The sequence below is a fragment of the Chiloscyllium plagiosum genome, unplaced genomic scaffold, assembly GCF_037043375.1.
Source record: "Chiloscyllium plagiosum isolate Xiang-an unplaced genomic scaffold, Cpla_swu_hap1 HiC_scaffold_2, whole genome shotgun sequence".
Lineage (NCBI taxonomy): Eukaryota > Metazoa > Chordata > Chondrichthyes > Orectolobiformes > Hemiscylliidae > Chiloscyllium > Chiloscyllium plagiosum.
The window spans coordinates 48,351,923-48,376,703 of record NW_028270140.1 but is presented as its reverse complement, the minus strand read 5'-3'; the positions used below and the strand labels follow the sequence as shown (position 1 = coordinate 48,376,703).

At 41.6% G+C, this 24,781-nt stretch overlaps 1 protein-coding gene across 1 annotated transcript in view; it reads right to left on the bottom strand.

The window, feature by feature from the left end:
* uhrf2 (ubiquitin like with PHD and ring finger domains 2) overlaps nt 1–24,781 on the bottom strand; it is a 180,428-nt gene that overhangs the window by 73,507 nt on the left and 82,140 nt on the right. Inside the window, exon 4 of the mRNA XM_043715167.2 lies at nt 12,535–12,753. Coding sequence (XP_043571102.1) covers nt 12,535–12,753 — 219 coding nt within the window. The remainder of the gene's footprint in view (nt 1–12,534; nt 12,754–24,781) is intronic.

Genomic DNA, 24,781 nt, shown 5'->3' with positions numbered 1-24,781 from the left:
GAGAATGACTTCAACAAAACGCAAGACATTAACAAATGCGCAGATGGGGCACGTAGCTGGCAGATTAATTTTAAGCATAAGGTGATGAATTTTGATAGGAGCAACAAGGCCAGTTACTCCCTAGGAAATGATGAGTAAAAACAGGATGAATGAGCTAAAGATGTAGTCTATATGGATTTCAGTATGGCCTTTGATAAGGTTCCACTAGGTAGGTGTTCTGGAAGGTTAGGTTGCAAGGAATTCCAAGAGAGCTGGCAAATTGCATACACAATTGGCTTGATGGTAAGAAGCAGAGGGTAATAGTGGAAAGATGCTTGTTGAACTGGAGGACTGTGATTAGTGGAGTGCCTCAGGAGTTGGTGTTGGGCCCACTGCTGTTTGTTAGCAATATCAATGATTCGCATGAGAATATACATGGCATTGTTAGTAAGTTTGCAGATGACACTAAAATAGGCAGCATCGTGGACAGTGAGGAAGGTTATTAGAAAATGTAACAGGACCTTGATCAGCTAGGGAAGTGGACCAAAAAATGGCAAATGGAATTTAATATAGATAAGTGTTGAGATGTTGCACTTTCGAAAGTCAAATCAAGGTAGGAGTTTCATGGTGAATGGTAGGTCCTTAAGGAGCGTAGTGGAACAGAAGGATTGTGGAATTCAGGTTCACAATTCTGTGAAAGTGGAGTCACAGTTAGACAGGGCAGTGAAAAAGGCTTTTGGCATACTGGTCTTCATCAGTCAGGGCACTGCGTATCAAAGTTAGTAAGTTATATTGCAGTTGTACAGGACGTTGGTGAAACCACACTTGCAGTATTGTGTTCAGTTTTGGTCACCTTGCTATAGGAAGGATGTTATTAAACTGGAAAGAGTGGAGAAGAAATTTACAAAGATATTGCCAAGACTCAAGGGTCTGAGATATAGGGAGAGGTTGGACTAGCTAGGACTTTTTTCTTTAGAGCGTAAAAGACTCGGAGGGGGTGGTGGATGTTATAGTTGTGTATAAGACCATGAGACAAGGTGAATGCATCAGTCTTTTTCCCAGGGTTGGGGAATCAAGGATTCGAGGACATCAGTTTAAGCAAGGTTTGTAGCTCAGGTTGAGGTTTAGGGTGTAGGTTTGCTCGCTGAGCTGTAGGTTGGATATCCAGATGTTTCATTACCTGGCTAGGTAACATCATCAGTGGCGATCTCCAAGTGAAGCAAAGCTGTTGTCTCCTGCTTTCTATTTATATCTTTCTCCTGGATGGGGTTCCTGGGGTTTGTGGTGATGTCATTTCCTGTTCATTTTCTGAGGGGTTAATAGATGGCATCTAGATCTATGTGTTTGTTTGTGGCGTTGTGGTTGGAGTGCCAGGCCTTTAGGAATTCTCTGGCATGTCTTTGCTTAGCCTGTCCCAGGATAGATGTGTTGTCCCAGTCAAAAAAAAACCACCATTTCGACTGGGACAACACATCTATCCTGGGACAGGCTAAGCAAAGACATGCCAGAGAATTCCTAGAGGCCTGGCACTCCAACCCCAATGCCATAAACAAACACATAGATCTAGATACCATCTATCAACCCCTCAGAAAACGAACAGGAAATGACATCACCACAAGCCCCAGGAACCCCATCCAGGAGAAAGATATAAATAGAAAACAGTAGACAACAGCTTCACTTCACTTGGAGGTCGCCACTGATGATGTTACCTAGCCAGTTAATGAAACGGTAATCTGAGAGGCAACCTTTTTGAACACAGAGTGGTACGCATATGGAATGAGCTGCCAGAAGAAGTGGTTGAAGCAGGTCCATGAACAACATTTAAAAGGCATTTGGACAAATACATGGATGGGAAAGGTTTAGAATCCAAATGCAGGGAAATAGGGTTAGTGTGGTTGGACATTTTGGTCGGCATGGACCACTTTGGGATGAGGGACCTGTCTCTGTTCAATAGGACTCTCTGACTTTATAAGAATGCAGGGCATACTCCTACAAACCATCAAAACTACCAACCAGTTAACAAAGGTGTACAAACATGCAAACAAACTATCGTCATTTCTGGATTAATAAAACACACAAAGCAAGACGTCCAACTTTTAAAGAATCTTCATTTGACCACATCGAAAAAAAAAGAGTGTCATGTATCAGGTCTAATCTCCATATTACAAAAGGCATTTCGAAGTGTTGGAGAAACTGCAAAGAGATTTTCTAATGGATAACACTAGAAGTGACAGGCTAGAACGATTCTTGGCATATATGAAAGTTTCTATCGAAAACTAGCCAAACATTTATCCATTTGTGTAAAATAAGCAACCATTTGCTATTTATCAAGTTTAAAACTGATCACAGACACGCACGGCATAGCAGCTGCATTGTAAAATGAAGAATGATAAAAGGCAGACAGATTAGAGTTGAGAATTAGCTGAGTGGCAAAATTGAATCAATACAATTGAAATGTAAGTTAGTGGGCGGCACGGTGGCACAGTGGTTAGCACTGCTGCCTCACAGTGCCAGAGACCCGGGTTCAACTCCCGCTTCAGGCGACTCTGTGTGTGGAGTTTGCACATTCTCCCCGTGTCTGCGTGGGTTTCCTCCGGGTGCTCCGGTTTCCTCCCACAATCCAAAAATGTGCGGGTTAGGTGAATTGGCCGTGCTAAATTGCCCGTAGTGTTAGGTGTAAGGGGTAAATGTAGGGGAATGGGTCTGGGTGGTATACGCTTCGGCGGGTCGGTGTGGACTTGTTGGGCCGAAGGGCCTGTTTCCACACTGGAATGTAATCTAATCTAATCTAATCTAATCTAAAAAGTAAGAAGCTCAGCAGCAGATGAGCTGAGCCAGTAACATTAACAGTGGTGTCAGTAGGTAGCCTTTCCAAACATGCAGTCACAAACTCAACAGAGGACCGAACAGGATGCTGTGGCTTTGCACAATCCAGCACAGGCAAGTCAGTCCTTGACATTAAATATGTCTCTTCGGGTTAATTGCATACAAGTGGAGGGCAGTAAATGCAGGGTTACTTGAGCCAATATAAAGAAACACTGGCACAGGAGTAGAGCGGAGTCAATAACGCTTCAGTCTGTGCATAAATTGACTCCCAGTAAAGTCAGCCTTTGGTTTCTTCCTTCACTATTTGCAGTGTAACAGCTAAGAGGGGCTGGGTCTGGGCCACAGCTTGAATGCGATGGCTTCAGTGTAACCCAAATTTTAACTGGAGGCAATCAAACATTTTCAGTTATTAAAAACCCCTACAAGAGCTATTTTGTTCCTCTGGAACTCCGGACTGCAGAAGAGGTACGTATAATCGGGAAATAGCAGTAATAATATCAGTAATAACAGAAATCGCTTGAGAGAAAGGAGCTAAGAAATGAGGAAGAATTTGAGGATAGAGATGCTGAGAAGGACAATGACAGTGGTTTTCATAATTCTCTCAATTCTCCACTTTTGAATCTTATTTTCTATATGTCTTTCTAGCCATCTGTTAAGGGGACGGTCCTTGGCTTTGAATTATATTATTATTTTCCGTCATTTTACCAGGATTGTGAATGTAGTTGTTCAAGCAAGTTCAAAAGGAAACATAACAATCAGTGATACAAATTGGAACACCTTCAGACTAAGTCAAGTGAGAGCAGAGACGTGCCCACATCCATCACCTGTCTACCAAAAATGACGTCACCCCCAAAACATGCACCATCAGCCAACCATTTAGTTATAAAGTGAATCAGATTGAGAAATAATGTAAATTTCAGAAATTAATTTAATGAAATCAGAATTATATTACCCCAAGGTTCCAATTATTTTTCATCTCTGCTGTCTTTTGTAGCATTCCAAAGAGTTGGGGTAATCTGGTTATACCTTAAAACATGTGCAGGAATTGCAAGGACCATTAACCTACCAGGCAATTGGAATGCAGGTAGAATGCTAAGTTTGTTAAAGTGGTTACTGGGAGCAGCCAGTTGCACCCCTCCTCCATGTTTTCACTGACTACATACAAAAGTAGGGGACTCAATAACATTACAATCTAGTGTGACTTGAAGGAAACCTGCACTTCTTAAAAAAATGAAGTTCATTGCAGGAGGAGCAGATGCTGAGACTCATTCTCAAAACGGCACAAACTATGGATGTAATGAAAAATACTATGGCCTGGGAGAGAGTGGGCAACCTGAAGATGATGATGTGGATTATGGTGGGGTGGTGTTACTGTTGACATCCTGGCAAACGAGGTGGGGGAGGGGGAGAAGTGCAGTCTTTCAAAATTGGGTATGCAGATACTCTCTATATTGGTATCATCCTATTTCATCTGCATATAGCTTCTCAGTCAGAAGATCTTTTCATCTAAATCATTGATATAGATTGCAAATAGTTGAGATTTTAGCACAAATTCCTGTGGCACTGCATCTATGACATTTTTTCCAATCTGAAAATGACCCAGTTGATGGCCATTCTCTCCCAACTAAACAATCCTTTACCCATGAAGCTAGTAGTTGTTTGTCAGATTTGGCTACTGCCTCAATACTTCCCAGGATGGATTCCAAGCTTGGACAAACATCTGATGAAGGAGCAGTGCTCCAAAAGCCAGTGTTTCCAAATAAATCTGTTGGAGTATAACCTGATGCTTGTGAATTTTAATTTTGGATAGAATGGGACTTTTTTTTACTCGAGATTATAAGGTTCAGGGGTGACCTTTTGGAGGTTTATAATACCAGAAGACGCGTATATAAGGGGAATAGCAAAGATTTTTTTCTCTAGGGTAGGGGAGTTCAAAACTAAAGGGCATATTTTCAAGGTAAGAGAAAGGACCTGAGGGGCATTTTTTTCACATGGGGGTGGCTCATATGTGGAATGAATTGCCAGAGAAAGTAGTAGATGAAGATACAGTTACAACATTTTAATGGAATTTGGACAAATACATAGGATAGTGAAGAAGGCATTTGGTATACTTTCCTTTATTGGTCAGAGTATTGAGTACAGGAGTTGGGAGGTCATGTTGCGGCTGTACAGGACATTGGTTGGGCCACTGTTGGAATATTGCGTGCAATTTTGGTCTCCTTCTTATCAGAATGATGCTGTGAATCTTGAAAGGGTTCAGAAACTATTTACAAGGATGTTGCCAGGGTTGGAGAATTTGAGCTATACGGAGAGGTTGAATAGGCTAGGGCTGTTTTCCCTGGAGCGTCGGAGGCTGAGGAGTGACCTTAGAGAGGTTTATAAAATCATGAGGAGTATGGATAGGCAAACAGACAAAGTCTTTTCCCTGGGGTGGGCGAGTCCAGAACTAGAGGGCATAGCTTGAGGGTGAGAGGGGGAAGATATAAAAGAGATCTACGGGGCAACGTTTTCACGTAGAGGGTGGTACGTTTATGGAATGAGCTGCCAGAGGAAGTGGTGGAGGCTGGTACAATTACAACATTTAAAAGGAATCTGGATGGGTAGATGAATAGAAAGGGTTTGGAGGGATATGGACTAGGTGCTGGCAGGTGTGACTACATTGTGTTGGGATATCTGGTCGGCATGGACGATTGGAGCAAAGCGTCTGTTTGCGTGCTGTACATCTCTATGTCTCTATGAACAGGAAATGTTTAGACGGATATGGGGTCAAATGCAGGCAAGTGGATTGATTTAGTTTGGAAAACTCGGTAAGCATGGACAAGTTGGACTAAAGGGTCTGTTTCTGTGCTGGATGACTCTGTGACTTGGGTGAAATGCATCAGACATGTAAAGATGTTGTTTGGGGCCCAGAAATTAATAACCTTTAAAGTGACAATAGGCATCAGAAGAAGGTAATGGGAAACGGTAGTACAAAGGGAGAAAAAAATTTGAGTGTCAAGATAGAAAGAAATCCGGTCATATGCAGGAAATAGTTGAAGCAATGGGTTTATCATTCTGAGGAAGAGCCAGAGGATTGGCATTCAATCTCTGAAAGGTAGATGGCAATTCGCCAGACGTCAACAGCACATGTGAGCAAATTTGGTAACAAGAAACAGAAGAGATTGGAGTTCAGCAAGCTCAGGAGGATCAATCAAGACAATCTCTGATGGTCTTTCATCTCCTCTTCACTTTCAGAATTTAAATTCTAAAGGGACTGTTCTCTCTAATGTCAATCACATACAATATGACAGCCCAAAACAGGAGATGTGACGACGGTCCCTTTACCTTGACTCTTCCCCACTGTCAAGGCACCAAGCACTCCTTCCAGATGAAGCTGTGATTTACTTCTATTTCTTTCAGTTTAGTCTACTGCATTCGCTGTTCACAATGTGGTCTCCTCTACAATGGGGGATACTAAACACAGATGGATTTGAGCTATAAGGAGACACTGAACATGCTGGGGCTGTTTTCCCTGGAGCGTCGTAGGGTGAGGGGTGACCTTATAGAGGTTTACAAAATTATGAGGGGCATGGATAGGATAAATAGACAAAGTCTTTTCCCTGGGGTCGGAGAATCCAGAACTAGAGGGCATTGGTTTAGGGTGAGAGGGGAAGGATATAAAAGAGACCTAAGGGACAACTTTTTCACACAGAGGGTGGTACGTGTATGGAATGAGCTGCCAGAGGAAGTGGTGGAGGCTGGTACAATTGCAACATTTAAGAGGCATTTGGATGGGTATATGAATAGGAAGGGTTTGGAGGGATATGGGCCGGGTGCTGGCAGGTGGGACTAGATTGGGTTGGGCTATCTGGTCGGCATGGACAGGTTGGACCGAAGGGTCTGTTTCCATGCTGTACATCTCTATGATTATGATTCTACATCACTGCTTTGTAAAACATCTCTGCTCAGTCCACATGCATGACAACAAGCTTCCAGCAGCCTGTGATTTTATTTCCCCATTATGTTCTTATTTTACACCTCTGTCCAGAAAGCGAGAGAGAGAGCGAGAGAGAGCGAGAGAGCGAGAGAGAGCGAGCGAGAGAGCGAGAGAGCGAGAGAAGATGAAACGGTTAGGTAAACAAGGAGATTATGGAGAGCAGGTGAGCGCTTTGCAGAAGATCCACATTCTCTCAGCAAAAATGACTGAGTTTGTAGTTGCCTGCCACTTCAACACATTATCATGTTTCCACACCATCATTTCTGTCACAGACCTGCTGCACTGTACAAGCAAGCCTCAGCACAAGCTCAAAAAACAGCATCTCATTTTCAGCTTGGGGTCCCTGCAGCCTCGAGGACTCAACATCAAGCTCAATAACTTTAGAGCCTGATTCCATCCTTCCATGTTTTTTACCCACTCCCACACCTGGGCCTGTTATGATATGGGTTTCTTTTAGTAAAATCACCCATTCTCATGTACTCCAAGGCCCATTATGACATCACATAGGTTGCATTCAGCACATCTCACCCATTTTTTATCTCTATAACTTGTTCAGCCTTTTCACCATCCTGGCCAGTTATCCATAATTTCCTTATTCACCTACCCCTTTCACCTCTCTCTCTGTCTGTCTCTCTCTCTCTCTATCCCCTCCCCCTCTCCCTGGACTCTGTCTCCATTTATCCATTGATCTCTCTCCTTTCTACCACCACTTTGGCTTCAGCATAAATCCCACTTTTTTCCAGCTACTAACAGTTCTGATGAAGAATCATTTGACTGAGATTGTTAACTCTTTTTTTCCAACAAATGCAGCCAGACCTGCTGAATTTGTCCAGCAATTTCTGTTTTAGTTACTGGTCCCTTTAGCCCTAAAGGACAGACTTTGTCAAACCTCCATCCATACTTTTCTCCAGTTCTGGTGATAGGCCATCAACATGAAACATTAACTCTACTTCTGTCCATAGATGTGACCTGAGTACTTCTGTAAGTTTCGGTTTAAATCTCAGACTGCCAGCAGCTGCAGTTTTGTATTGTTAGCATCACAAGGCTCATGCAGACCTTTATAATTAGTCAAACAATTGACAGAAATGAATAATTTAGCCACAACGTTTTACCAACTTCTTTTGTGGTATCTTCTCACAAATGTCTCTAAATATTTCTCAACATTCCAAAAAAGTAACAGATATTAAGCCTGTGGACAAAACCATAGCATTTGTTTCGACACAGCGAGGAATCAGAATGGTGTGTGCCTCCCTGGTGCTAGGATGAAGGATATCTTGGAGAGATTGCAGAATATTCTCAAAGGGGAGTGGGAACAGCAGGAGGTCATTGTACACGTTGGAACTACCAACATAGGAAGGGAAATGGATAAGACTCTGAAGGGAGAATATAGAAAGTTAGGCAGAAATTTAAAAAGGAGACCCTCGAAGGTAGTAACATGTGGATTACTCCTGGTGCCATGAGCTTATGAGGGTAGGAATAGGAGTATAGAGCAGATGAATGCGTAGCTATTGGGCTGGTGCAGGGGAGTAGGGTTCACATTTTTGGATCATTGGAATCTCTTCTGGGGTAGAAGTGATTTGTACAAGAAGGACGGATTGCACCTGAATTGGAAGGGGACTAATATACTGGCAGGGAGATTTCCTAGAGCTGCTCAGGAGGATTTAAACTCAGGTGGGACTGAGGGAAATAAGGAGGAAAGAGATCAATCTGAGACTGGTACAATTGGGAAAAGGAGCAAGTCAAACAGTCAGAGCAGGCAGGAACAAAGCAGAGAACAAGGTAGGATTGATTAATTAAACTACTTAGTTCAATGCAATAGGCCTAAACAGGGAAGGCAGATGAACTCGGCATGGTTAGGAACATGGGACTTGGATATCAGAGCAATTACAGAGACATGGCTCAGGGATGGACAGGACTGGCAGCTGAATGTTCCAGGATACAAATACTATCAGAAGGATAGAAGGGGATGTGGGGGAGCAAGAGAGGAGGGCAAGTTGATAAGGAATAACATTATGCATGTACTTAGGGAGAATATTCCTGGCAATACGTCCAGGGAAGTTATTTAGGTGGAACTGAGAAATAGGAAAGGGAAATCACCTACTTGTGATTATAGTATAGACTCCCCAATAGTCAGTGAGAAATTGAGATACAAATTTGTAAGGAGATCTCAGTTATCTGTAAAAATAATAGGGTGGTTATAGTAGGGGATTTTAACTTACCAAGCAGAGATTGGGATTGCCATAGTGTTAAGGGTTTAGATGGATAGGAATTTTCTGATTCAATATGTGGATGTACCTACCAGAGAAGGTGCAATACTTGACCTACTCTTGGGAAATCAGGCAGGGCAGGTGACTAAGATGTCAGTGGGGAAGCAATTGGGAGCTAGAGATCATAATTTTATTATTTTTAAATAGTAATGGAAAAGAATGGACTGGATCTAAAAGTTAAAGTTCTACATTGGAAGAAAGCCAATTTTGACGGTACAGGTACATCACCCTTTATCTGAAATTCCAAAATCCGAAAAGCCATGAAATCTGAAATGTTTTCATGGAGTGTGGAGCGTCATGTTGTAATACAAACAGGTGACCCAACACCACATCCACTCGAACCACATCACTCAGATGTGATGTGGCGGTATGGCCCAGCCCTGGCAAGAGTCGATTGTGTCTCAGCGCTCGAACTATTCACACGTGTGTCTGCTGTTAGGTAATTTTTTTAATTTCGCTGTGAAAATTTAATTTATTCCGAAATTTGAAAAATTCCACATTCCGAAAAACAACTGGCCTCAAGGATTTCGGATAAAGGATTGAGAACCTGTATTATGCAAGAACTATCGAACGTTGATTGGGGGCAGATGTTTGCAGGAAAATGGATGGCTGGAAAATAGGAAACATGATTTGGAGATGCCGATGTTGGACTGGGGTGTACAAAAGGTAAAAATCACACAACACCAGGGTATAGTCCAACAGGTTTATTTGGAAGCACTAGTTTTTGGAGTGCTGCACCTTCATCAGGAACCACCTGATGAAGGAGCAGCACTCCGAAAACTAGTGCTTCCAAATAAATCTGTTAGACTATAAACTGGTGTTGCATGATTTTTGTCTTGGTAAATGGGAAGCCTTCAAAAATGAGATAGTCCCTTAGGGTGAAAGGAAAGGCTGGTAGATGTTGGGGAAGCTGGATTACTGGAGAAATTGAGATTTTGGTTAAGAAAAAGAAGGAAGCCTATGTCAAATATAGACAGGAGAGATCGAGTGAATCCTTAGAAGAGTATAAAGGCAGTCGGAATATACTTAAGAGGGAAATCAGGAGGGCAAAAAGGGGACATGAGTTAGCTTTGGCAAATACGGTTAAGGAGAATCCAAAGGAATTTATAAATATATTAAAGACAAAAAAGGAAACTAGGGAGAGAATAGAGCTCCTCAAAGATCAGCAAGGCGGCCTTTGTGTGGAGCCACAGGCAATGGGAGGAGATACCAAACCAGTATTTTACAACAGTGTTTACTGTGGAAAAGGACATGGAAGATATAGAATGTAGGAAAATAGATGGTGACATCTTGAAAAATATCCATATTATAGAGGTGATGGTTCTGGATGTCTTAAAACATATAAAAGTGAGTAAGTCCCAGAACCTGATCAGGTGTACCCTAGAAATCTGTGGGAAGCTAGGGAAGTGATTGCTGCGCTGCTTGCTGAGATATTTGTATCATTGATAGTTACAGGTGAGGTACCAGAAGACTGGAGGTTAACGTGTTGCCACTATTTAAGAAAGGTGGTAAGGAAAAGCCAGGGAACTACAGACCGGTGAGCCTGACATTAGTGGTAAGCATTTTGTTGGAGGGAATCCTGAAGAACAGGATTTACATGCATTTGGAAAGGCAAGGACTGATTAAGGATAGTCAACATGGCTTTGAGCATGGGAAATCACGTCTCACAAACTTGCTTGAGTTTTTTTGAAGAAGTAACCAAGAGAATTAATGAGGGCAGAGTAGTGGTCGTGATCTATATGACCTTCAGTAAGGCGTTCAACAAGGTTCCCCATGGGACACTGGTTAGCAAGGTTAGATCTCATGGAATACAGGGAGAATTAGCCATTTGGATACAAAACTGGCCCAAAGGTAGAAGACAGAGGGTGGTGGTGGAGGGTTGTTTTTCAGACTGGAGGCCTGTGACCAGTGGTGTGTGACAAAGATTGGTGTTGGGTCCACTGGTTTTCGTCATTTATATCAACGATTTGGGTGTGAACATAGGTGGTAGAGTTAGCAAGTTTGCAGATGACGCCAAAATTGGAGGTGTAGTGGACAGCAAAAAAGGTTACCTCAGAGTACAATGGGATCTTGATCAAATGGGCCAATAGGCTGAGGAGTGGCAGATGGAGTTTAATTTAGATAAATGTGAGGTGCTGAATTTTGGAAAGGCAAATCTTAGCAGGATGTATACACTTAATGGTAAGATCCTGGGGAGTGTTGCTGAACAATGAGAACTTGGAGTGCAGGTTCATAGTTCTTTAAAAGTGGAGTTCCTGGCAGATTGGATAGTGAAGGTGGTATGCTTTCCTTTACTGGACAGAGCATTGAGTATAGGAGTTAGGAGATCATGTTGTGAATGTACAGCACATTGGTTAGGGCACTTTTGAAATATTGTGTGCAACTCTGGTCTCCCTCCTATTGAAGGATGTTGTGAAACTTGAAAGGGTTCAGAAGAGATTTACAAGTATGTTGCCAGGGTTGGAGAATTTCAGCACAGGGTGAGGCTGAATAGATTAAGGCTGTTTTCCCTAGAGCATCAAAGGCTGAGGGGTGACCTTATAGAGGTTTAGGGAGAGAAGGGAAAAGGTTTAAAAGAGACCTAAGGGGCAATGTTTTTATCCAGAGGGTACTGTACGGAATGAGGTGCCAGAGGAAGTGGTGGTGGCTGGTACAATTACAGCATCTAAAAAGCATCTGGATTGGTATATGAATAGGAAAGGTTTAGAGGGATATGGGCCAAGTGCTGGCAAATGGGACTACATTAATTTAGGATATTTGGACAAGTTGGATTAAAGGGTATGTTTCCATGTTGCACATCTCTATGACTGTCGGTGAATTTAGATGTAAATATCATGAAAGGAGCAAAGGTAACAGGTTATTTACTACTCCAGTTGTTTAGAACTGAGACAACACATTTCTCCATTGCAGGAAATGCGACTGGGTATCCTTTTTAGAAAACTTGCATTCACTGCCAAAAATAACCATTTACATGACAGCAGACACATACTGCCCAGGATTCAACACCAATGAAATTAATGTCATATATGTCCTGCTTATCTGATATTGGGATCTGAAAGCAAACAATTCATCTTATTGTAAACAGAGTTAGACATCTTTAGATCCTGAAATCAGATGCACCAAGTCTTGCATTATTCGATCTGGAAGACGAGCCAAGAACTTGAACATCGGATGGTTGATCTTTTAACATTTCTACCAATCTTAAAAAATCTTGCTATATTTGAGTGAAACATTTTATCTCCTTTAAAAAACACAATGTGTCTTTTTAAACATAGAGATACATACTCACAGTCATGCATCATAGAATTAAAACAGTGAAGCCATCGTGCACTGCCTTACTCTTTTTTTGACATAAATGTTTTATTATACTCACAGATACGATATCCTCCATTATAATTTAGTAGACTGTATGAAACCATCAGTGTTTTATAATCCATATTCACAGCAAACGCAAACGTTCTGCTCTGCATGTCAACGAATGCTTACCCCAAAAGAATTTTAACAAAGATTTCTTTATTTGTCCTTGATGTCTCCTTCAGAGCGGTAACTTCTGCATCAAACCAGAAACCACGTTCCTCTGGTATCTCTAAATTGTAATTTACCATCACAGCTTGTCCTATTCGAAGCTGATCCCATTTCAAAACTGTCCTAGCTCGTGGCCGAACATTTTCTGCACACATTCCCACTATTCCATTCTCTGGATAACTGGAGACAGAAGGAAAAAAAAATGTTAAATCCAAAATTCTACATTTTTGCATTAACAGGTGAAACAATTAAACAGAATGGATACTTTCTTTTTTAAAACACAAATGTCAAAACTCAACATATGGTTCATCTAAAATTTATCTTGGTTTATTAGAATGCCTAAGCAAATCAAAAATATAACGTACCTGAGCATTTGATCAAGACTGCACCCCCAGTTTACAGGAAAGTCAACCAGAAGACAAAATATGCCATACAACGAGCTAGTGCCAACGTGTTAATAAACATTAATTTGAATGTCTGTATAGAATTATGCTATTTTGCAAACTGTCCCAGGGTTACATATATCACTGGAAGACTGCCCACAGATATGGAATGCAAAACCACACCAAACTCCCAAGCCATTTGCAGCAAGTGTGTTGACCAACTTGAGAAATATTTTGAAACTATCTTAATGGTCATGGTAATCAGAGTCACAAAGATTCTTGAGTTAACAGATCGTGTCCCAATTAATTTACTTCATACAAATCTGAAACTTAGCTGACATCACATTTATCCAAGAGAATTTTCAAAGGATATACTGCAGTTCCACATGATGAATCTTTAGCACATTGATACCAAAAAGAAAAACCTATCCCCCAAACCAAATAAGGCATTACCTTCTGCAAACCTCATTTGATGGCAAACTCCAACGCAATAAACTGACCTTTCTTAAAACACTATGTTGATTAGCAACAAAATCAACCATAGATCATCTAGACTTATGAAAGGTTGCAGAGCTAAAACGTAATTTTTATTATAGTTAATTTCTGCTTGCATTTTTACCACGACAGAGAAGCTATCTGTCATGATAAGAATGGTGGGTAAATCCAAAAATGGTATTGGTACAGGATTTGTTAACGTGTAGTTCATCGTGGTAGCAAACCACATGGGAATGAAGTGGGATTTTGGCAGCGTAAAACCTGAAGTGTGCAGAGTAGACTTGAAAATTTCATTAAAAATATCACTGGACCTGTCAAAATTGTCAAAGTTAACCATCAAATGGACCTGGCAAGATATAAAGGCATTTAGAAGTTCTGTTCTTTAAATCTCTGAAAGTGTTTGGAGTGTAAAAGAAAATGCTTATTATTTCACTTTGCCAACTGATATAAACCTGAGGGCTTCCATTACTAGATTAATTTGTATGACTGGTTTCACAACCTCCATATCACAGTCGGGCAGCTGCCATTTCACAGTTTGATTGACAGCCAAAAGCCCTGCCCAACCCAGCTCTATACCCAGCAACTTCTTTATTTCGTCCAGGACTGCTGATTTCTAACCGTCTTCTACTCTTGCCCGGATCGAAAATCCTCCTGTCTCTGTGCACCTGACCTATGAGCAAAATCAGGACTTTAGATTTTCATTTACCTTAATTTGAAAGTACTGTTTGAAAAAAAATTCCTTCTCTCAAACTGCCAAGTAAAGCAATGCCCAATAGAAACTCACTTCATGATACGTTTAAATCAAATTTAGAGGATTTAGTACATTTTTTTAAAGAGAAGTGGCAATACAAAAAAATAATGGCAGTTTTTAATAAAAAGACATACTTCCAAAAACCTGACTCCATCACAGTGTATTGAAGGAAACACACAGAGAGATTGCAGGCACTTTCCTCATTATTTTCCTGAACTCTCAAGGTTCAGAAATTGTGCATTTGGTTTAGGACACCACAGGCCTTTCAGTTCAATGTCAGCTGTGGGCTAGATAGTGGTTCCTATTGTGTGTGATTAAGTGACTGATCAAAGATACAGCAAAGTCATGTGATTTGATTGGTGAAATCATGAGTTGAGTCTCAGATAATTTAGCTGAATCCCTTTTAGGCTAACCTGGTGGAATTGAATCTACTGATTTTCAGAACATACTCAGTAACATTTTAAAAATACATTATTAGCAAAAATACGAGTTCATGGAGTTGGAAGCAAGCTTGTGTTGTCAGTTGTTGCTGCTCCCAGTAATGGGATATGCTGACCCGTGCTCCCCAGGCACAGTTACTGCTTCTTACTGTAGATATTAAAATAAGTTTAAGAAATACATAGCTGTATCTTCAACACAGTGTAGATGTTATTAATTTAGGAGTAACAGTAAGGTGGCAGTAGGCAATAATAAAAGGGCATAAAGTGAGTGGGTGGAACTACAGCAGATAGATTTCAGTCGACAAAGAGTCTGAACCGATAAAGTGCACTATTTTCTAAATGAGAGAGTAGGAACTGTGGGGACCAATAGGATTTAAATGTCTTTGTACACAAATCACTAAGAACTCATGCACAGGGACAAAAGATAATTAAAAGACTAAGGAAATTCTGATCTTTATCTCAAGGGGCCTTGATTTCAAACTGAAGGAAATTATACCTCATTTATGCAGATTTGTGGTCCCTAGGTTGGCCTTGAATCGAGCGTCTTGCTCAGCCATTTCAGAGCAGTTAAAAGTCAACCACATTCCTGAGAGTCTGGAATCACATGTAGACAAGGCCTGGTAAAGACGACAGATTTTCTTCTCGAAAGGTCATCAGTGAATCAGCTGGGGATTTTACAATTGACATGGTCACCACAATTAAAACTAGATTTTAATACCAGATTTATTAATTGAATTGAAATTCTACCAGTGCTGCATTGCAATTTGAGCCTGCGTCACAGAGCTTTAGCCTGGGTCTCTGGATGACAAGTCCAGTGTCATCATTATTATGTATGGTACTGAACTAGCAATCCTGACAATGAATTCAAATCCTATCACAGTTCTTAAGTAGAAAAGAAATTCATTAGTAAACAAATATTGTCTAAAGTGGGAGCAACATTTGAATACTAATTCCAGTTCAAGCTTTGATATAGACCAGCCTGGGCTAATTAGCAATGTAAGTGTATAAACTGTCTCATTTCTTTCAAAGATGAGGTCTGACTGGAAGACTGATTCAATGTTGAACTGCTTTTCTTCTATAATGCAAAGAAAATGGCCTCCAGTGACTGATGCGCAGTTTGTTCTCTGAATTTGTACATTTATCAATTAGGCAAACCAACCAAAAAAAGTGCTACGCATAGTTTAAATCTTAAATAACAGTAGATCCTGGAAATACTCAGCAGGGGAGACAACTGCTGAGGTGGAAGAAACAGTCAATTCGATAATTTAATTACCCTTTGTGAGAACTGGTCACAGACCTGGAGTGTTAACTCTCCTCTCTCTCCTCCCCCCCCCCCCCCCTCACAGAGCTGCTGAGCATTTCAAAACGTAATGCATTCACTTTGAACAAATCCCCAAGTCAAACTCATACAGGAATCCTAAATTAAACACAACAAAATTCTGCACACACAGCCCAAGTTACCCATTCACAACATTCAGATCAGTCCCATCAGAAAGCTTTAACTTGCCAATGGACAATGCACTGCTGGAAAATGCATGGAGTAGCATTGGAACCACCATGTTCATAGAATGGGCCAACGGCAGCAGACTTTAACATCAAGCCCCATCTTATCCAATTATAGAGTCTGCAACATTTTGGCTCAGAGACAGACTTCAAGAAAACTGTAAATAGCTCCCAAAAGAGAGCAAACATTTGCAGATGATGGATACAGTGTGTGTCAGTTTGATGACTGTACACATTGAACCCTCTTTAGTAAAAAAAGAAACTAAAGTTCCACAGATCTCAAAGTTATTGTAATGTTAATGTTTTACATTCAATATCTGCACTAAGAAAATTGGGTTAAAAAAAAGACACACAAACCAATCTATTGTGGTCAAAGTGCATGGGCCTTCAATTCTTCACAATTTCCATTGTGAAAACAAAAGCATAATTCTAAGCGGCCACATTTACAGTGGTAACTGCAGCGATGAGCAAGCCTGCATAAAAGTGTTTTTTTTAATTCATTCACAGGATGAAGGTGTTGCTGACCAGACATCTTTTAATTCCACATCCCTAATTTCCTAGAGGGCAGTTAAGAGTCAACCACATTGCTGTGGATCTGGAGTCACATGCAGGCCAAACCAGGTAAGGATGGCAGTTTCCTTCCATAAAGCGCATTAGTGAAGCGGATGGGCTTTTCCAACAAGCAGCAATGGATTCATGGTGATCAATAGACTCTTAATTCCAAATTTTTATTGAATTCAAATTCCACCATCTGCTGCAGCGGGATTCGAACCCAGGTCTTCCAGAACATTATCTGGGTCTCTGGGTTAACATTCCAGCTATATCACCAGGTCATCACCTCTCCATGCCATGGCCCATCATAAAGGTGGCAGCAAAATCTGGAACTTCCCTGGCAATGCAAGTGTTTCTGTCTGAAAAATTCAGGTTTTCCATAAGATTCAATATTTGTTCAGTTAGATAGTTGTTTGCCAAAGCAAATCGGTGAGCTGACTGTCTTAAATCAGACACTCCAAACTTTATTGGGAGATTCTGATACTCATGTTAGTTGAGACTTGATCATAAATGAAGACGTTCGTGAAAATAAGCATGTAATAAGTGAAGGAGGAGAAAGTGACTTCTGGAGCTCAGAGTCGAGTGTGTTTTGCTGGAAAAGCACAGCTGTCAGGTAGCATCCGACGAGCAGGAGAATCCACATTTTGGGCATAAGCCCTTCATCAGGGCTGATGAAGGACTTATGCCTGAAACGTTGACTCTCCTGCTCCTCAGAAGCTGCCTGACCTGCTAAGCTTTTCCAGCATCACACTCTCGAATATAAGTGAACGCAAATTTTCAGCTTTGAAGGCCTCGACTGGAACTCAGGATGATAGTGGACCAACTTCTCACCCAAACATCAAGGCATCATCCACATATGCACAGAAGCATACTGGCATGACAGAGACACCATTACTGGAGACTGGCATCCCATGGCAATTTACATCAAACACGTGCACCAAACCAAATGTGCAAATAGCTCTCTACAGCCAACTTTAATATCAGCTTGCACTGAGATGGCACAAACCCCTTTCTGAATTTGGGGCATGAAAGTGGGACTAGATAATACTGGGGAGGTCAGCAATAAAGTACAACACAACAGAGAACTTGCAAACTGGCCACATAATTGGCCAATTAATTTTATTAAGTATGAGGTATTGCATTTTGAATATGGTCTGTAGTAACATAGAACATTACAGCACAGTACAGGCCCTTCGGCCCTCAATGTTGTGCTGAGCTTTTATCCTACACTAAGATCAGGCTAGCCTACCTTCCATGTGCCTATCCAACAGGCGCTTAAATGTCCCTAATGTATCTGACACCATTACCACTGCTAGTAGTGCATTCCACACTCTGTGTAAAGAACCTATCTCCCCAAAACCTTCCAGCAATTACCTTAAAATTATGCCTCCTCATGCTAGCCATGGGAAAATGTTTCTGGTCATCCACTCTTTTCTATGCCTCTCATCACCTTTTACACATCTGTCAAGTCACCTCTCAACCTTCTTCACTCCAATGAGAAAAGCCCTAGCTCCCTCAAACTTTCTTCATAAGACATGCCCTCCAGTCCAGGCAGCATCCTGGTAAATCTCCTCTGCACCCTCTTTAAAACTTCCACATTCTTCCTATAATGAGGCGGCCAGAATTGAACACAATTTAAGGGCGGCACAGTGGCTAGCACTGCTGCCTCACAGCGCCAGGGACCCGGGTTCAATTCCCGCCTCCGGGCAACTATCTGTGTAGAGTTTGCACATTCTCCCTGGGTCTGCATGGGTTTCCTCCAGGTGCTCCAGTTTCCTCCCACAATCCAAAGATGTGCAGGTTAGGTGAATTGGCCATGCTAAATTGCCCGTAGTGTTAGGTGCATTAGTCAGGGGTGAATGTAGGGGAATGGGTTTGGGTGGGTTACTCTTCGGAGGGTCAATGTGGACTTGTTGGGCCAAGGGATCAACTATAGGGAATCTACACACTGTAGGGAATCTAATCTAATATTCCAAGTGTGGTCTAACCAGGGCTCTACCGGACTACAGCATAACCTCACGGTTCTTAAACTCAATCCCCTTGCTAATGAAAGCCCATACACCATACATCTTCTTGACAATCTTATCAACTTGGGTGGCAACTTTGAGGAAATTATGGCCATGGATCCCAAGATCCCTCTGTTCCTCCACACTGCCAAGGATCCTACCTTTAACCTTATACACAGCATTCAAATTTGACCTTCCAAAATGAATCATTTTAGACTTTTTCCAGGCTGAATTCCATCTGCCACTTATCAACCAAGCTCTGTATTCTGTCAAAGTCCCATTGCAACCTACAACAGCCCTCCAAAACTTTATGTCATCGGCATACTTACTAACTAACCTTTCCACTTTCTCATCCAAATCATTTGTAAAAATCACAAACAGAAGAGGTCCCAGATCCAATCTCTGCAGAACACCACTGGCTATTCAGCTCAAGGCTGAATACTTTCCATCTATCATTAACCTGTCTTCTATTGGCCAGCCAATTCTGTATTCAGATAGCCAGCTTTCCTGTATCCCATGCCTCCTTACTTTCTGAATGAGCCTACCATGGGGAATCTTATCAAACACCATGCTAATATCCATATACACCACATCCACTGCTCTACCTTCATCAAGCTTTGACAAAGGTTCAGCTAGACTCGAAAAGTCAGCTCTTTTCTCTCCTTACAGATGCTGCCAGACCTGCTGAGATTTTCCAGCGTTTTCTCTTTTGCCCTCACAAAAGTCATGTTGACTATCTCTAATCAAGCGATGGCTTTCCAAATAATCATAAATCCTGTCTCTCAGAACCCTCTCCAATAATTTGCCGGCCACAGACATGAGACTAACTAGTCTGTAATTCCCAGGATTATTCAGATTCCCTTTCTTGAATAAGTGGAACAACATTTTCCATTCTCCAATCATCTGGCACTACTCCAGTGAACAGTGAGGATGCAAAGATCATTGCCAAAAGGGCAGCAATCTCTTCCCTCACTTCCTGGAGTAACCTTGGGTATATTCCGTCTGGCCCTGGGGGACTTATCTATCCTTATGTTTTTCAAAATTTTCAGTACATCCTCCTTCTTAACATCAACCTGTTTGAGCATATCAGTCTGTTTCACACTGTCCTCAGAAATGTCAAGGTCCCTCTGAGGAGTGACTACTGAAGCAAAGTATTCAATAAGGACCTCCCCTACCTTGTCCAACTTGCAAGTTCCCTCCACTATCCCTGACTGGTCCTACCCTCACTTTGACATGCTGTTGCTCCTTGTTGTAGAATGCCTTAGAGCTTTTCTTAATCCTACCTGCTAAAGATTTTTCATGCCCCTCCCTCACTCTCCTAAGACCATCCCTTCAGTTCCTTCCAAGCTACCTTGTAACCCTCTACAGCCCCGTCTGATCCTTGCCTCCTTAACATTAAGTAAGCTTCTTTCTTCCCTTTGACTAGATGTTCCACATCCCTTGTCACCCAAAGTTCTTTCAATCTACCATCCCTTCCTTGCCTCAGTGGGACAAACCTGCCCAGCACCATCAGCAATTGCTCCCTAAACAACCATCACATTTCTGTCGCGCACTTCCCCAAGAACATCTGCTCCCAATTTAGGCGCCCCAGTTCCTGCCTAATAGCATTGTAATTCTCCCTCACCAATTAAATACTTTATGAACAAATAAGATAGAAACTTTGGGACAGTGCATTGTTGAAACAACGAACAATATAACACAGGAACAGGCCTGTCCCAACACATTTTGCCCTTCCATATTAAAATTGTCTTCACTTACTGGATCTGTATTCCACTATTTCCTTCCTAATCATGTATTCATCCAGGTGCTTCTACAACCTCCTCTGGCAGTGCAATTCAGACATTCGCCACCTTTTGAGAGAGAAACGTGCCTCACACGTCTTTTAAACTGTTTCTCCCCCCCCCCACCCCCCGCCCAACGCCCCAACCTTGCATTTGTGGCTCCTAGTAATTGACCCCTTCACCCTGGGAAAAAGATTCCTACTTTCCATGTCATTTACAATCTTATAAGCTTCCATCAGATCACCCTCAACCTCCTGCGTTCCACTGAAAACAAACCCAGTCTATCCAACCTTTCTTCATAATAAAAGCCCCCATACCAGGCAACAACCTAGTAAAAAATTTCTGTTCCCTCATGAAGGCATCCACATCCTCCTGGCATTCTGGTGACCAGAACTGTAGGCAGTTATTCCAAGTTTGGCTTAATTAACATTCTGTCAAGTTGCAGCATAACTTATCTATCCTTACACTCAATGCCCCTTCCAACGACGGCAAGCATGCCTTAAGCCTTTTTTTTAAGGCAACCTTATCTCCTTGCGCTGTCACATTCAGTGGATTGTGGAAATTGCGGAACTGCACACCCAGATTTCTCTGCATATCAATACTCCTAAGGGTTCTACCATTCACTGTATAATTACCACCTGTACTTGACCTTCCAAAATGCACCACCTCACATTTGTCTGGATTAAACTCCATCTGCCATTTTTCTGCACATGCTTCCAACTGATCTATACCCTGCTGTATCCTCTGACAATCCTCCTCACTATCTGCAACTCTGCCAATCTTTGTAGCATATGCAAACTTACTAATTAGACCAGCTACATTTTCCTCCAAATCATTTATGTAGATCATGAACAGCAGAGGTCCCAGCACTGATCCCTGTGGAACACCATTAGTCTCAGCCCTCCATTCTGAAAAGCATCCTCCCACTGCTACTCACTGTCTTCTATAACTAAGCCAGTGCTGTGTCCGTCTTGCCAGCTCACCCCTGATACTATGTAACTTCACCTCTTGTACCAGTCTGCCATGGGGACCTTATCAAAGGCTTTACTGAAGTCCATGTAGGCAACATATACTGCTTTTCCCTCATCAATCACCTTCATTACCTCCTCAAAAAACCTGATCATGTTATTGAGGCACAATCTCCCCGGAGCAAAAGCATGCAGTTTTATTCCTAATCAGGCCCTACCATTAACGTGAGACTCACAGGCCTGTAATTTACTGGCTTATCCCTGTTACCCTTTTAAAACAATGGAACAACATTAGCTATTCTCCAGTCCTCTGGAATTTCACCTGTGGCCAAAGAGAATATAATGATATCTGTCAATGCTTCAGCAATTTTGATCTGGAGGTGCTGGTGTTAGACTGGGGTGTACAAAGTTAAAAATCACACAACACCAGGTTATAGTCCAACAGGTTTACTTGGAAGCACTAGCTTTCAGAGCGCTGTTCCTTCATCAAGTGGTTGAAGGAGCAGCGTTCCAAAAGTTAGTGCTTCCAAATAAACCTGCTGGACTACAACCTGATGTTGTGAGATTTGTAACTCAGCAATTTATTCTCTTGCCTCCCACAATAATCTGGGATCGATCCCGTCACGCCCCAGAGACTTACCTATCTTTTTTTTTAAGATGCACAATGCCTCTTCCTTTTTAAAAGCAGCTTGACTTAAAAGTTCAACACTCCCTTCCCTGAGATCATCCTCTATCAATTTTTTCTATTTGGTAAATACTGGCACAAAGTATTCATTTAGGACCTCACCTATCTCTTCTGGCTCCACACTTACATTCCTTCCTTGTCCTTGAGTGGGCAAACCCTTTCCTTGGCTACACTCTTGCTTTTTATATATGTATAAAAAACCTTGGGATTCTCCTTAGTCTTGTTCACCAATGAATTTTCACGACCCCTTTTAGTCCTTCTAATTCCTTGCTTAAGTTCTTTCCTAATCTCTTTATATACTTCAAGGGCTTCATCACCTCCCATGCTCCTAGACCTTATGAATGCTTCCTTTTTCTTTTTGATCAACGTCATTACAGCTTTAGTCAATCAAAGGTTCATGTAACTTGTCATACCTATCCTTCATTCTCACAGGAACTTCTGCTCTCAACTACCATTTGAAATACTCCCACATCTGATGTAGATTTACCCTCAAGCAGCCATCTCCAAACAACACTCTCCAGTTCCTGCCTGATATTGTTATGTTTCGACTTTGCCCAATTTAACACCTTTACCCAAGGACTGCTGTTATCCTTAACAATGAGTAATTTAAAACGCTCTGTATCATTGTCACTACTTCTAAAATGATCCCCCACAGAAACTTCACTCACCTGGCCGGGCTCATTTCCCAAAGCTAGATCCAGTTATACCCCTTCCGTAGTTGGACAAATACACTGTGTCAAGAAACCCTTTTGAATGGTCCTTACAAATCTGCTCCATCCAAGCCCCTAGCATGAAGTGAGTCCCAATCAATATAAGGGAAGTTAAAAATCACCCGCCACAACAACCCTGGTGTTTTTACAGCTTTCTAAAATCTGTCTACATATTCTCTCCTCTATCTCCTGCTGCCTGTTGGGAAGCCAGTAGAATACCCCTAGCATCATGATTTCACCTTTCTTTTTCCTGAATTGTACCCATATTGCCTCACTGCATGAGTCCTCTGACATATCCTCCCTCAGTATACCTGTGAGATACTCCTTTACCAGTAATGCAAATCCCCCACCACTTTTACTGATTTCAGGCATCATTAAGGATGCAAAGTCTTGTTTCAAAATCTGTTCTCAGGCCCAAGAATTGCTGGAAGGTTGTCTATTCTATACAATGTCTCCATCAATGTTGCTTCACAACAATGGACTTGGAGCCTGATTGAGATGCTTTTGAAGCACTGTGGGGTGCATCTTTTTACAAATGGTGCACTACCGATCTACAGAACTCTACTCAAAAGGTCCCTGTGCCACTACATGGTGGCCCTTAAGTCCCTGGGCAGGCCATATTCAAGTGGATCCCTTAAATTATCACACTTGCGTACCAATGCAGAAAATAATAAATGGGTAATCCACATGACAAAAGTGCCAGCACACTCTCCTATCCCAGCCTCAAAAAAAGCATCACTATCTACCAATTTCCAGATCAGACTAAATCAGAAGGTTAAGGAGATGGGTTTGCAAAAGATAGGATTAGCAGAACAAACAGATCATTACTAATTTATATTACTATCCATTAATCTAACCTCAGCCTAGACAAAAGCCTTCATGATGAAAATTGGAGAACATTGTCTAGCCTTTATTCAATGATGACAAAGGTCCAATGTAGGTTAAGTGTGCAGCTGTTAAGGCATAGCCAAAACAAGGAATTTTCTTTCTTCAAGAAATAAGGGTTTTTATTTTGGCTCACACAAGAGACCTAGAAGCGAGAAAATTGATTGATAAAAAAAGTAGTTACAGGTAGACAGAACCTCAATCTACAGTGTACAGTCACCTTAGGAGGGGGAAACCTACTTGATCGTATTAGAAGATCAAAGATTGTGGATACTGACATTCTGAAATGGAAACAAAGTGATGTAACACTCAATAAGTCTATCTGCATTTGCAGAGAGAAAAACAGGTCTCACAGGAGGTGGGATTTCCATTCGTGTCAGATGTGGCCCCCAGAAAGAGTTTAAAAAGTTTGTTGGCCACTTGGGTAGGCTGTTTAAGAAAAGCCCATTCAATTTTGTCAGACTTCAAACCAGTTACACTGATGATATCATAATCGTCTAGCCCTCAGCATCTCCCCATAACCCATCCATGTCAGCTCACTACAACTCATACCCACCTCTCATGGCCCCACATACACTAATCAACTTAAGCCTCCAGCCACTATTCACAGCGCAGAACCAATTAAACCTATACTATCAATAGAATGTACAAAGAGTTTTGAAACATCCAGTCATTCATACATACTCGCTTAAGACACTCTTGTCACGCAGCCTCAGTTGAGAACCCAGAAACACTTCAGTCTGTTGAATCAGCTGCACCTCAGGGGAAAACAAATGCTAGATTGACAGTACTTTCCCTGGAATCTAGGTTGCTAATTGCGCAACTTTTAATTATGCAAGATGAAGAAGTGTTAAGTGCTTGCAATTTCTGCTACTGGGATGGAGGTGAGGAGATCCATAGCATGGCATTAGGTGCTTGGTTTTAAACTTTTGTTCCATAAGGTTCTTTCATCCAGTCAATGGTCACAATACTACCAAAATGCTGGGAAACGAGTCTTTTAAAAGCTGGTGTAGCTCCATGATAATTGCAGGGCACTACAGGATGCCTGT